Source organism: Bufo gargarizans, chromosome 4, assembly GCF_014858855.1.
Source record: "Bufo gargarizans isolate SCDJY-AF-19 chromosome 4, ASM1485885v1, whole genome shotgun sequence".
Taxonomy (NCBI): Eukaryota; Metazoa; Chordata; class Amphibia; order Anura; family Bufonidae; genus Bufo; species Bufo gargarizans.
Window position 1 is genome coordinate 146,673,265 of NC_058083.1, and position 12,576 is coordinate 146,685,840.

The window sequence follows — 12,576 nt, forward strand, 5'->3', positions numbered from 1 at the left end:
GGCCACCCCCCTACACTGCAGAGTCAGTGTATACAGATGTTGTACAGCACAGCCTACATGGTCGGAATACTGTCCGCTCCCAGGCTCCGTCCCCTCCTGCCCCACATTTCTCTCCCAGCAGCCCCTGCCTCAGCCTTTACCTGCTCTTCTGTGCAGTTGCCATCGCTCCGCCTGGCCTCTCTCCGATTGGCGCCGCTCTAGTGCGAGACCTCCATATGCCCCCACTTATACCTAGGGCTTTGTCCATTTTCTATATTTTATGTTATTGAAGCCTTGAAATCCTTGCACTGGCTCTGACTGTAGAATATTTTTTGTGGGATGACCCCTTTAAATATCTGCACCACATGTCAATTTATTTATTTAATTTTTTGCAATATGTAAATTTGTTTATTTTTTATTTTTATGTTATCCACATTGCTAGTACTGTAGAATGCTGAGTATTTTCTGCACACAACTCTCCTGTGTGAACATACTGTACTCTTAGGTATGTAAGACCTGTTAGGTGAGGGAAGAAAACAATAATTAGTAGTTAGTTATATATGAATTGGCTTTGTTGGCATGATGACTGTAAAAAGACAAAGCCACTTTATTCTTTCTACAGTTTTATTGGCTGTGCTTGGCATGGTCTCCGAACCTGTTTTGAGCATTACATTTTTTTTTTTTAAAGCTAAGAGCTCCCTCTAGTGGCTTTCCATAGAACATGCAGTTACTGGAAATATTCACTCTAGTACTGTATGTGCATACAGGTAAAATAATACCAGCATGTTTCTGTCTGGATAGTGTTTTCTATTCACTCAAGGTTAAATTACTGGTGCAATTTGTAAAAATTAATTAATAGAAATGTTACCAAACCTTAATTGACTTAAAATCTCACATCTGCTATAGTGGAAATTGCTACCGCTCTCTTGTGCACTTGCTTATAGACACATGCCCTGGGTGCACGACATGAATACATCGTTGTCCCTTTATTTTGGTGTTTGCAGTTTTATCCAACCAGGTAACGCTCTCTGCTGATGTGTCTCCAGGTTTGTCGAGAGTATCAACGTGGCAACTGTAACAGAGGAGAAAATGAATGCAGGTTTGCGCACCCATCTGAGAGTGCAATGATCGACACCAATGATAACACCGTTACCGTGTGTATGGATTATATTAAAGGAAGGTGTTCACGGGAAAAGTGCAAATACTTCCACCCCCCTGCACATTTGCAAGCCAAGATAAAGGCTGCACAATACCAGGTCAACCAGGCTGCAGCTGCTCAGGCAGCAGCAACCGCAGCAGCCATGGTAAGTTTACGCTGTCCACTATGAGCCGAATTGCCAATCCTGTACAATGACTTCCTTAAATTAGTGTCTCTAATGCTGCATTAAGGAAAAGGTACAGATAGAGGTGCACTGACTTGGTGAGATGTAGACGAGCTGAGTTTGTCATTGGCCACAATGTGTCCTTTTTGGATTGTCTTATTCTGTATAATTGCATATGCCAGGCTATGTAGTATGAAAGTATATGACTATGTCCTAAGGCTCTAATATTGAAAGTGCATACAGCTACGTCTTGTGTGGGTAATATCTTATTTTGTCCTTTGTGCATTACATTTTTACAGTTTAAGTAACATTTTAGCCATAACAAAAGACAAGTAAGAGAGCTTGCTTTGACGGCTTGATTATGGTAACCTACTGGGCAATATAACACTGCGGGAGGAGACGGTGTGCCTATGCTGTATTAATACTAATGGATTATGCCCCGATCTGTCTTGCCTTCCATAACACTTGCACACATGTCATCAGAATTTAGATAGACGGTAAACTCTGAAAGGGGCTGCTGTGAATTTTGGTGGCTTCATTTTGAACCTGTCAGTGTCCTTACATGACTTCTTAGCAATTCCATTAATAGATTATATAGAGCAATTATTATTATTTTTTTATCCTTCTTGAAGGGAGTCCAAGTCTTAAGATATAAATCATCTTCTGGTCAGGTCATGATCTGCTCCTCTGTGTGGTTGGTTGAGCATAGATCTCGCCGAACCTTCTTAACACTTCAGTCTTAATGTGAGACTCCAAGGAAAAAGGTTGCTTTGAAGATTACACCTTGACATGCGGGCCTCTAACTTATTAAAGTGTAACTCTGAAAATGTATTTTTCAGAGTTAAAGAGGACCTGTCCTCTCTCCTGGCATGTCTGCTTTAGTAACTACTTTCATTCTTCATGCCATAACACCTCTTATAGCTCTATGGTGTGCCATTCCACTATTATTCCTTCTAGAAGTTATGAATGAATTATTAACAGTTTGCAGATGGATGTTACCACTTGGGGGGGGGGTCCTTGCACAGTCTGACACTGGCAGCACTGATTGGATTACATCAGACTGTGCAGGTGCACACCCTCAGTTGGTAACAGCTTTATCTTCACTGCGAACTGCTAGTAATTAATTTATAAACGTCTAGAAGGAATAATGGAGGAATGGCACAATATAGAGTCATAGGAATAGATGCTCAGAATTGGTATTACAGGGGGATTCAAGTATTTGTCAAAACAGACATGGAGGCAGGAGAGGTGACAGGTCCTCTTTAATCTATCCCTAAAGTTCCTTCCATCCCTGTGTTCCTTCACTGCGGACATACCCAGGGTCTATTCTCTTTCCTTAGACTAATAGCCTAGGTAGGGAGAGAAATCTTAAAGTGGCCGTAGGTGCAATCTTAAGGTGGCCATTGGTGCAATCCCCTGATTCTTTAAAAATAAATGGTAAAACTCCAGCATCCCATAAAAATTTGAAGTTTTTTTCTCATAAACCATTAGATGCTTATGAGTTTCAGACAAGTAAATATGTACCATCCTCAGTCATAGAGACTAAAGACAGTAAATATTTACTTGTCTGAAACGGGTAAGTGTCTCTCATATTTCATCTGATGTTTTCAATGTGAAGTTTCACGGCATGCTGGAGATTTAGTTTGTGTTTTTGCAGTATATGGCCATGTGCATGAGTCCTTAGGCAGGCTGTCAGGTGGCCTATTACACCTCTGCAGTTTTGTGCCAGGAGAAAACAACCCTGGATATGTCCTCAAAGCAGAAACCCAGTTAAAGGTCGCTTTCAGACGAGCGAGTGTCACGTTCCGGACTCGCAGCGCAGCACCCGTCCTGAACTTCCAGCACTGCTGGGGTCGCATGGCATTATATTTATTTGTGATGCAATGTAACTCTTAGAGGTCTGGAATGTACTGGATAACACTGACATAATGCTGCCAGTGTTATATAATACATTCCAGAACTGTAAAGGTTACATAGAATCATAAATCAATAAAATACTATGTGACCCCGGCAGTGCTGGGAGGTCAGGACGGGTGCTGTGCTGCGAGTCCGGAGTGTGACACTCGCTCGTCTGAAAGGGGACAAAGGGGCAGTCCCATCTTTTAAAATGATGACATGTCACTAGGACACACCTCTCTGACCTCCACAGATCATAAAGTAACCATCACTTTATAACATGTGGGAATATCCATTTACAAAAGACAGGGACAGAGTAGGCATCGGTGGATAAAATCAGAATTTTCCATTTTTGCACAGTGTTGCCCTTTAATTGATACTCCATACACAAGTCGTTAAATAAATTACTACCGCCCTAAAAACTGAAGTAAAGCGCATGCTTCTCCGTTGGCCATTGTGATGGCTCAGCAATATGTAATGGGTATTACCTATACAGGCGAAACTAGAAAAATTAGAATATTGTGCAAAAGTTCATTTATTTCAGTAATGCAGCTTAAAATTTGAATTTTGTGAAAAGGTTCAATATTCTAGGCTCAAAGTGTCACACTCTAGTCAGCTGATTAATCCATACCCCCTCAGCAAAGGGTACCTCAAAATTGTGACTTTGGGGTTTCAGAAACTATAATCATCCAAATTATACCAAATCAAGGCTTGAAATATCTCGCTTTGCCTGTAATGAGTCTATCTCATATGTTAGTTTCACCTTTTAAGTTGCATTACTGAAATAGATGAACTTTTCACGATATTCAAATTTTTCGAGTTTCACCTGTATATACGTATAACCCACTTTAAACAATGCATGGATTAAAAATAATACAAAAAAAAATAAAAGCATGCAAAAGTTTACTACATACAGTAGGTAAAGAAAGTTAAAGTCATTTGCTGGTTTCACTCCATTGAAAATGTGGCCACAAACGTAACGGTAGATTTATATATATACTTGCCGTGAAAATACCAGCAAATCCTATATCAGCCACTGCCTTAATAATGTATGCTAATTCTCCATTAAAAAGTTGTATGACAGTAACAAACCAAAGCCTTTATTGTGCATGTTTAGTCTTGTATATGTTATTATACGGCATTCGGATGATTTGTTTTTTTTATTTGTTTTTTTTTCTCACCTACCAAAATATGCACTGCTGCCCCCATGATGCACCTCTGCTTGCTGTTTATGTTAATGCGCTTGAACCCCATTGGCCCATTGCCATCATGTGCTCGCTGCCTGCTAATTAAGACTCAGTCGGCTGTCAAATCACTGAAGCGAAACCTCGAGGCAACCTTTGACCTGGTACTATGACCTTTCACCTTTTAGCTTGGCATGTAGCTTTTACTGTAGAAACCAGTGTTAAGCTTGCAAGCATAGAGTATGTTATCTAGATGTTTTCTGTGGTCATAAAATGAGATGTAAAACTGAGTGTGGTTAACAGGGGCTTATATTAGATGAAGCAGAGCTACAGCACATTGGTATAGCACACTGTGTTGTCTGTGGGTTTACATAGGATTGCAGGCAAAATCTTTAGTGAACGATTTTTCTCTCTGTGCAAGCAACAGAACCCCTAAGAGTTAAATGACCCATTCAGCTTTTCTACATCGGTATAGATAGCAATCTATTCTTATGCGTAGTATTTACCGCAATAACCACATTCAGTGCCACCTCAGCAGTAATAGTATTACTATCATCTAGACCTACATTCAGACTGTACATAAATGTGTGTGGTTGGCATGGCTCTATTGCTACTCTTATGTACGTGTAGTTTTAACATTTGTAAGTCAATGTTAACATACCTGCATGCACGGGTAAGGTTTGCATGACTACATGTAGATAGGTCTGGGGAAGTGTGGGTATTTTTTCAACATGATCCTACCTTCTTCAGTCATTTTCTGGGGTAACTGTTGCTTTAATTGTTGACCTTCATGGAGCTAGCAGTGCAATTTTTTTTCCCTAAAAAGATACAATGAAATGATAACCGTGTAAACTTCTACCTGCCATATAGCTCCGAATTGCGGTATTTTTTATTAATATACTCTTGTACATTTTCTCCCGCAAGGTACAGATATTATTCACCTATAATATCTGTTGCCTGTGTGATGAGGAGATGTAATTGACCCTAATTTAGGGGTTAATGATTCCCCCAGGGTAGGGTTTATAACATTAGTGCAGTAGTCTAGCGTGCTGCTTTATCTGCTTATGGCTCATTTCCCTCCGACCTGGAGAAGTCTGCAGTGAATTCACTTACCTGCCGCCTTTTCCAGCTCAGAGAGGTTTTTTTTTATGATGGCAGTCTGGACTTTTTACTATTTATTTATTTTTGTTCCTAATTTCTTTTATGGTTTCTTCCTCCACCTCCGGATTGAAGGGAATTCCTCAAACTATACTTCCCCCATTACCAAAGAGGCCTGCACTTGAAAAAACCAATGGTGCCACGGGAATGTTTAATACGGGTTTTTTCCAGTATCAACAGGCTCTTGCCAACATGCAGCTCCAGCAGCAGGCGGCTTTTTTCCCACCAGGTAAGCCCAATGTGAAAATATTTGTTGACTGGCATAATGTATAACTTGATGTGTAGAAGACTAAACCTCCTAAATATTATATACTCAGCGTAGTCTAACATTGTATTAACAATAGAGATGAGCACATTTCTTGAAATACTTTTTGTGTCCAATACGGCTAATTTTTCAAAAAAATATGATTTAGATCTGAATCAGTTTTACCTAAATGAAATATGCCCCAGTTGCTTTGAAAATATAACAGTCTGTGGTCTCCTAGGACTCATATTGTTCTAAAAAGAATCAGTAAATGATTAAGAGTCCTAAAAGACACAAACAAGGGGGATAAGGGTGGTGGAGAGAGATCTACAACCAATATCCCACGTGAAACATGCTAGCCAGTTCTCCTTCCTAAAGGATGAGTGCATGCGGAGTCTCATAGGGAAATTGCCCTGGTTAGCAGAGAGGCATTAGCAGTTCTCTTTCTCATTAGGGAGACCAACAAGTATGCATGAGTAGTGTTGGGCGCGAATATTCAAATTGCGAATATTAACCGGAATATCAGCACTTTGAGAATTTGCGAATATTTAGAATATAGTGATATATATTCGTAATCAGTAACCTCCCTTCTTGCTAGTGGGCCAATGAAAAGGCTGAAATGTCTTTGTCTGAGCTTAGCAACATCCCTAGTAACCAATAGAAAAGTTGCCTACCCCTTACTATATAAGAACCTCCCCAGCAGCCATTTTCTACAGTTTTTTAAAGTTCTGAGAGAGATAGCAGTGTTACATTAGATGGATAGTTAGATAGTTTATATATATAATACAGATACTGTAGTTAGTGGTAGATAGTCAGTGTAGATTATATTCTGATATAGTGTAGCTGTTGCAATGCAGTATTTTAGGTTCTGCTGTCCATACATAGATGCAGACCTTCTAAAATGTGAAATTTCACATATTGCACCAAAATATTCGCATCATTAGTGCCGATTAGCGCAATCGTGAATATATTAGAGAACTCTAACTGCATATAAAGCAATTTTTAATGTTCTGCCGTGCCAACCATTTTCTCCAGTCTCAGGAAACTTCTAGCAGCTTGGAAAATTTAGCAAAGTGACCCACGCCTGTGTTTTGCTCGCATTACGCAAATATTACATTGCCGATTTTTCGCAATAAAGAAAATAATCTCGAATTCGCAAATATATCAGGAATATTTTCCAAAATATTCTTGAAATATCGCAAATTCGAATATAGCCCCTGCTGCTCATCATTTTGCATAAGGAGTATTTAGTTCAGCCAATGCTGCTCTGCCTTTTTGGCATTGACTCAAAATGGGTCAGTTAGAATCCGAATTTTTGTTTGAAATTCAGGATGAATTCCAAATTAGTAGAATCCATTTGCTCATCTCTAATTAGCTTGTATAATAGGGAAGGGAAGTAGCAGTTATGGGGTAAATCAATAATAGTGAGTAGTGTTGAGCGAATAGGGTTTGGATTGCTGTATCCGAACCTGATTAGTTTGTAAACTTAATTAAAGGGGGTCATGAATTAAGCAAATGAAAATGCCTAAATATTACTTTACTATAAATACATTCCCAAAAGTCTTTCATTAGTCGTAATGCCTCATTTAGTCTGGGGAGCAATCATTAACAGAAATAAAATGCCCGCCGTCCTACTAGTACACACAAAACCTTTCTTAATCACACAGCAGGACACAGCCACATCCCCACCTCCTCTCTGTACTTCAGGTATCCTCATGAACTCCAATCCTACAGATATTCAGCCGAATATCATATTAAACTGTATTCAGGATCATAATCCCTGACGAGCATAGCAGAGAGGAGGATGAGGCAGCTCTTTACCTTAGCGTTGTAAAGTAACATGTCCTCCTGTGTGGTTAGGACTGGTTTTGTGTGCTCTACCTGAAGCTTTCTGTACTACCGTAAGTGGGCTGCTGAATATGTGAAAGAATTGGAGTTTAAGACAAGGAGCAAGAAACTAAGGTTTGATAGATTGTCCTTGTGTGTTGTTGGCTTGATTCTAGCTACTCCTCCAACTGCAGCAGACAGGGTCAAAATCTTAACTCATATTTACAGTTTTTTTTCTTTACTGTTCATCCCCATTTAAACATGTGCCCCATGGACAATGCTACTAAGTGTGTGTCCTGTGCAATGTATGCGTGCCTTGAAGAGCTTTTCAAGGGTAAATACATTTACACTAGATGCAATCATGTTGCATATTTGGAAGCCCAGATCTCGGATCTAAATAAGCAGCTTGAAACACTTAGGGGCATTGCAGACCTGGAGAGACGCTTAGACCTCACTGTGCAGGCACTGACTGGGGTCAGTGAAATGGAGGTGGGAGGAGGACAAGATCAGGACTATCAGATCAGCAGTTGGGTTAATGTGAGAAGAAGGGGTAGAGGGAAAAGTGCTGGGGAGGCTAGTCCTGAGCTGGACCGCCCTAGTAAATATGCCTGTTTGGCTGATATTAGGGATGAAAGCCTCTAATGATGCAGAGCTTGTTGGAAATGTTACTGTTCGAGAAAGACTAGGTAATAGTGACCACAGGATAATTTCTCTGGGTTGAGGGCAGCATTTCAGGGCATAGACTGGGAGCAGCTACTGTCACATAATAATACTGAGGATAAATGGGAGAGCTTTAAATCCACATTGAGTAATTGCACTAAAAAATATATATTCCTTTAGGTAACAAGTATAAACGGCTAAAATAAACCCCCCATGGCTTACTGCTACTGTAAAAAGGGCAATAAAAGACAAAAAAAGGGCATTTAAAAAATACAAATCTGATGGGTCAGCTGTAGCGTTTGAAGATTTCAAAGGGCTTAATAAAATCTGCAAAAAGGAGATAAAATTAGCAAAAATACAAAACAAACAGCAGGTAGCAATAGAGAGCAAAAACAATCCCCCAAAAATATTTTATTATATAAATGCTAAAAAACCTACAGCTGTGTTCAAAATAATAGCAGTCAGACATCACTAACCTGATCAATCACTGTTTTTGGTAGAAATGATATTTCTACATGGCAAATAATTTACTAGCAGGTGTAGTAGAGTAAAAGAAACCCAACAGACCCAACAGTCATGACATGCATGCTGCTGATTCTCTGTAATTCAATCACTTATTGAAAGAGGCATGTTAAAAAAAAATAGCAGTGTGGAGTTCAATGAGTGAGGTCATTCATTCTTTGAAAAATAGGTGGCAATTATTGTCGTTATTTAAGGAAGGCAGCAAATGTTGTACATGCTGGTTACAGTGCATTTCTCTCTGAAATTCTGAGAAAGCTGGGTAATTCCAGACATTGTTCAGAAGAAAAGCGTACCTTAAATTAAAAAGTTGATTGGAGAGGGGAAAACATAAAGAAGTGCAGAAAATGATAGGCTGCTCAGCTAAAATTATTTCAAATGCTTTAAAATTGCAACCAAAACCTGAAAGACGTGGAAGAAAGCAAAAAACTACAATACGAATGGATAGAAGAATAGCCAAAATGGCAAGGACCCAGCCAACAATCAGCTCCAGAAAGATCAAAGAAGGTCTAAAGTTACCTGTGACTACTGTTACAATTAGAAGACGCCTATGTGAAGCCAAGCTATCTTCGAGAAGCCCCCGCAAAGTCCCACAGACATGTGCTGAAGAGGTTACAATTTGCCAACTAGCACATTGGCTGGCCTAAAGAGATATTTTGTGGACTGATGAAAGTAAGATTGTTCTTTTTGGGTCTAGTGGCCGGAGACAGATGAACCCAAACACTAAATTCAAGCCACAGTACACTGTGAAGACAGTGAAGCATGGTGGTGCAAGCATCATGATATTTGGATGTTTCTCATACTAAGGTGTTGGGCCTATTTATCGCATACTAGGGATCATTGTTTAGTTTGAATACTTGAAGAGATCATGCTGCCTTATGCTGAAGAGGAAATGCCCTTGAAATGGGTGTTCCAACAAGACAACGACCCCAAACACACCAGTAAACATGCACCATCTTGGTTCCAGACCAACAAGATTGAAGTTTTAGAGTGGTCAGCCTAATCCCCGGATTTTAAGCCAATAGAAAACTTGTGGGGTGACATAAAAAATGCAGTTTATGAGGCAAAACCAAGAAATAGAGAAGAACTGTGGAATGTAGTCCAATCATCCTGGGCTGGAATACCTGTTCACAGGGGCCAGAAGTTGGTTGACTTCTGGTAGCATACATCTATATACAATGTCAATCAGCTGCTTCTAAGGCCACCAGGATATTGTCATAAATTAAATGAGGCATGGACTCGCGGGGTAGGGATGTAATACTACTACTTTACAAAGTGTTGGTGGGCCTCATCTGGAATATGCAGTTCAGTTCTAGGCACCAGTCCATAGAAAGGGTGCACTACAGCTGGAAAAAGTACATAGGAGAATAAACTGATAAGGGGCATGGAGGGTCTTAGTTATCAAGAAAGATTAAAATAATTGAATTTATTTAGTCTTGATAAGAGACATCTAAGGGGGGACATGATTCAACTTATACAAATATATAAATAGGCCATACAAAAAATACAGTGAAAAACTGTTCCATGTAAAATGCACTCAAAAGACGAGGGGGCATTGCCTCCGATTAGAGAGAAAAAGTTTAGTCCCCGGAAGCATCTTTACTGTAAGAACTGTGACTCTGGGGAAGACTTCCTCAGGACATGGTCACAGCAGGAACAGTGGACAGTTTTAAAAAGGGTTTAGATGAATTCTTAAAAGCAAACAACATTAATTCTTATGAAAACGTGTAGAAATCAGAGTCTCAGCTCATTCTGGAATTTGAATCCCCACCTATCCCTATCCCTTGGTTGAACTTGATGGACTTATGTTTTTTTTAACCGTATTAACTATGTAACTATGTAATAGGACGGCGGCCATTTTGTTTCTTCTAATGATTGCTCCCTAGACAAAACAAGCCATTATAACTAATGAAAGGTATTTGGGAATATATTTATAATAAAGTAATATTTACGTATTTTCATTTTCTATTCCTGGAGAACCCCTTTAACAATATAGCCTCCATTCTACCATAAAATGTATGGTCTCCACTGAGGTTTTTGCAAACTTGCTGCAAATATCCTTCCTCATTAACGAAGCCGAGTTCAGCTTGGGATTTTAACACTGTAATTTATGCGACTAAATAAAGTATAAAGTCATAGATATGAGACGAAGCAAGTCTCGCAATATTTGTCACAAATTAGCAAACACCTCTGCGGAGACCATACATTTTACAGAAAGACAGAGGCTATGTTGTTATTGAATCGGGTTTGAATACAGCAAAATTAGTAGTGAGCCATATGAAAGTTCAGATAGATATTGTATAGAGATTAGCACATTCAGAAATTCAACCCAAATTTTCCCAAAACGTTCTGTTCTGCTGAACCCAATTTTTATTTTATTTAGGAGAATCAAGGAGAAAGACTTTTTAGACACTCGGCACTTTCAACATGGTTAAAATTTATTTGGACCCAGATTTATTTGGACACAAATTGAATTTTAAGACATTCACGTAGTATGGTTGCATGCTGTGATATGTCCAGAGAGAGTATGTTCACATGTATAGGCAAATCCAACATGTATGTATGTGCCAGCAGATCCGCACAAGTGTTAGACCCATAGTAATTCATTAGGGCAAAAATCCATGGCTTTTCAAGGTGCAAATCATGAGCATGTTTCAAATATGAAAACCTACAGGTCATTATTTCGGCAAATTTGTTTTCCCACTGCACGTACATCGGATATAATTATCCCATTCACTTGTATTGAATGCATAATGTCAGATTAGCTGGGGAGGATTCAGGTGCGTTATCCTTACTTAAATCATCACCAAATCCTGTGCATGTGAACACAGCCAGACACCTGACAAAATCTGAATGTTCTGCTGGTGATCTGCACCTTCAATAAAACATTAGTGGGGTCTCGCTTCCCTACCCCCACAATTCCTGGTATTCAGCATGATACTGGCTTCCGTTTCTAGCCTTGACCTTGATGATTTCATCTGCTTCTGCTTGCTTAGGAACATTTATAAATGGGCTGTCATTTCTTTATTTTAGTAAATACTTGTATCCCCCACAATTCTGTAGCATCTGTCATACTTGTGCACCGTTCCTCTATTATTCTTTCTGGAAATGAATGCATTGAGAACTGACAAAGGGGTGTGTCCCTACGTAGTCAACACTGGTTGGACAGTGTCAGGGTGTGCAGCGACAACCCCCAATGGGTAAAACCCAGTTGTCAATGTATTCACACACAGAAGAATGGCACAATGGATAGATGTAAGAAAAGATGATCAAGAATTGTCATTTTATAAAGAATACCAACATTTGATAGAACAGGTCCTCGTTTAGATGGAAAGCCACAGGCATAATATATCGAGCATAAAACCTTTGTTTTAAAGGGTTATACAGTGACAAATAAAGTTAAATGACAACTGGGTACACTTAAAGCTTGCAATATACAACGTGTAGCAGATAGGCCTTAGGACATGTTCACATGGTGGATCTTTGCTGAGAATTTCAATTAATTTGTTGTGTGCTGAAATACACATAAAAATCCAATTTAAGAGGTGATCCCATAATTCATGTAAAAAAATAATAATCAGAATTAATGTAGTATATGAATCCAACCCATAGTTCACATGGATCCAGACCTCTCTCTATTCATTACTGCAGTAGATCTTCTAAATTTATATTAAGCCAGCAGCTGAGAGGGTGTATCCTTTCTCAGGGGATGTGACCTTTCTGCTGCAGCTCTTGCACTGTAACTGTCACAGCTTCTAACATGAACTGAACATATGTGTCTACACAG

General features: G+C 39.3%; 1 protein-coding gene across 12 annotated transcripts in view; it reads left to right on the top strand.

Annotated features, from left to right (window-relative positions):
- The window catches only part of MBNL1 (muscleblind like splicing regulator 1), a 207,134-nt gene that overhangs the window by 178,494 nt on the left and 16,064 nt on the right, over positions 1–12,576 (top strand). For 9 of the 12 annotated variants that reach the window (XM_044292205.1, XM_044292197.1, XM_044292203.1 and 6 more), the window contains 3 exons: positions 1,026–1,283; positions 4,492–4,545; positions 5,615–5,768. In XM_044292205.1, coding sequence (XP_044148140.1) covers positions 1,026–1,283; positions 4,492–4,545; positions 5,615–5,768 — 466 coding nt within the window. The remainder of the gene's footprint in view (positions 1–1,025; positions 1,284–4,491; positions 4,546–5,614; positions 5,769–12,576) is intronic. The other 3 variants (XM_044292202.1, XM_044292208.1, XM_044292209.1) reach the window with 1 other exon arrangement.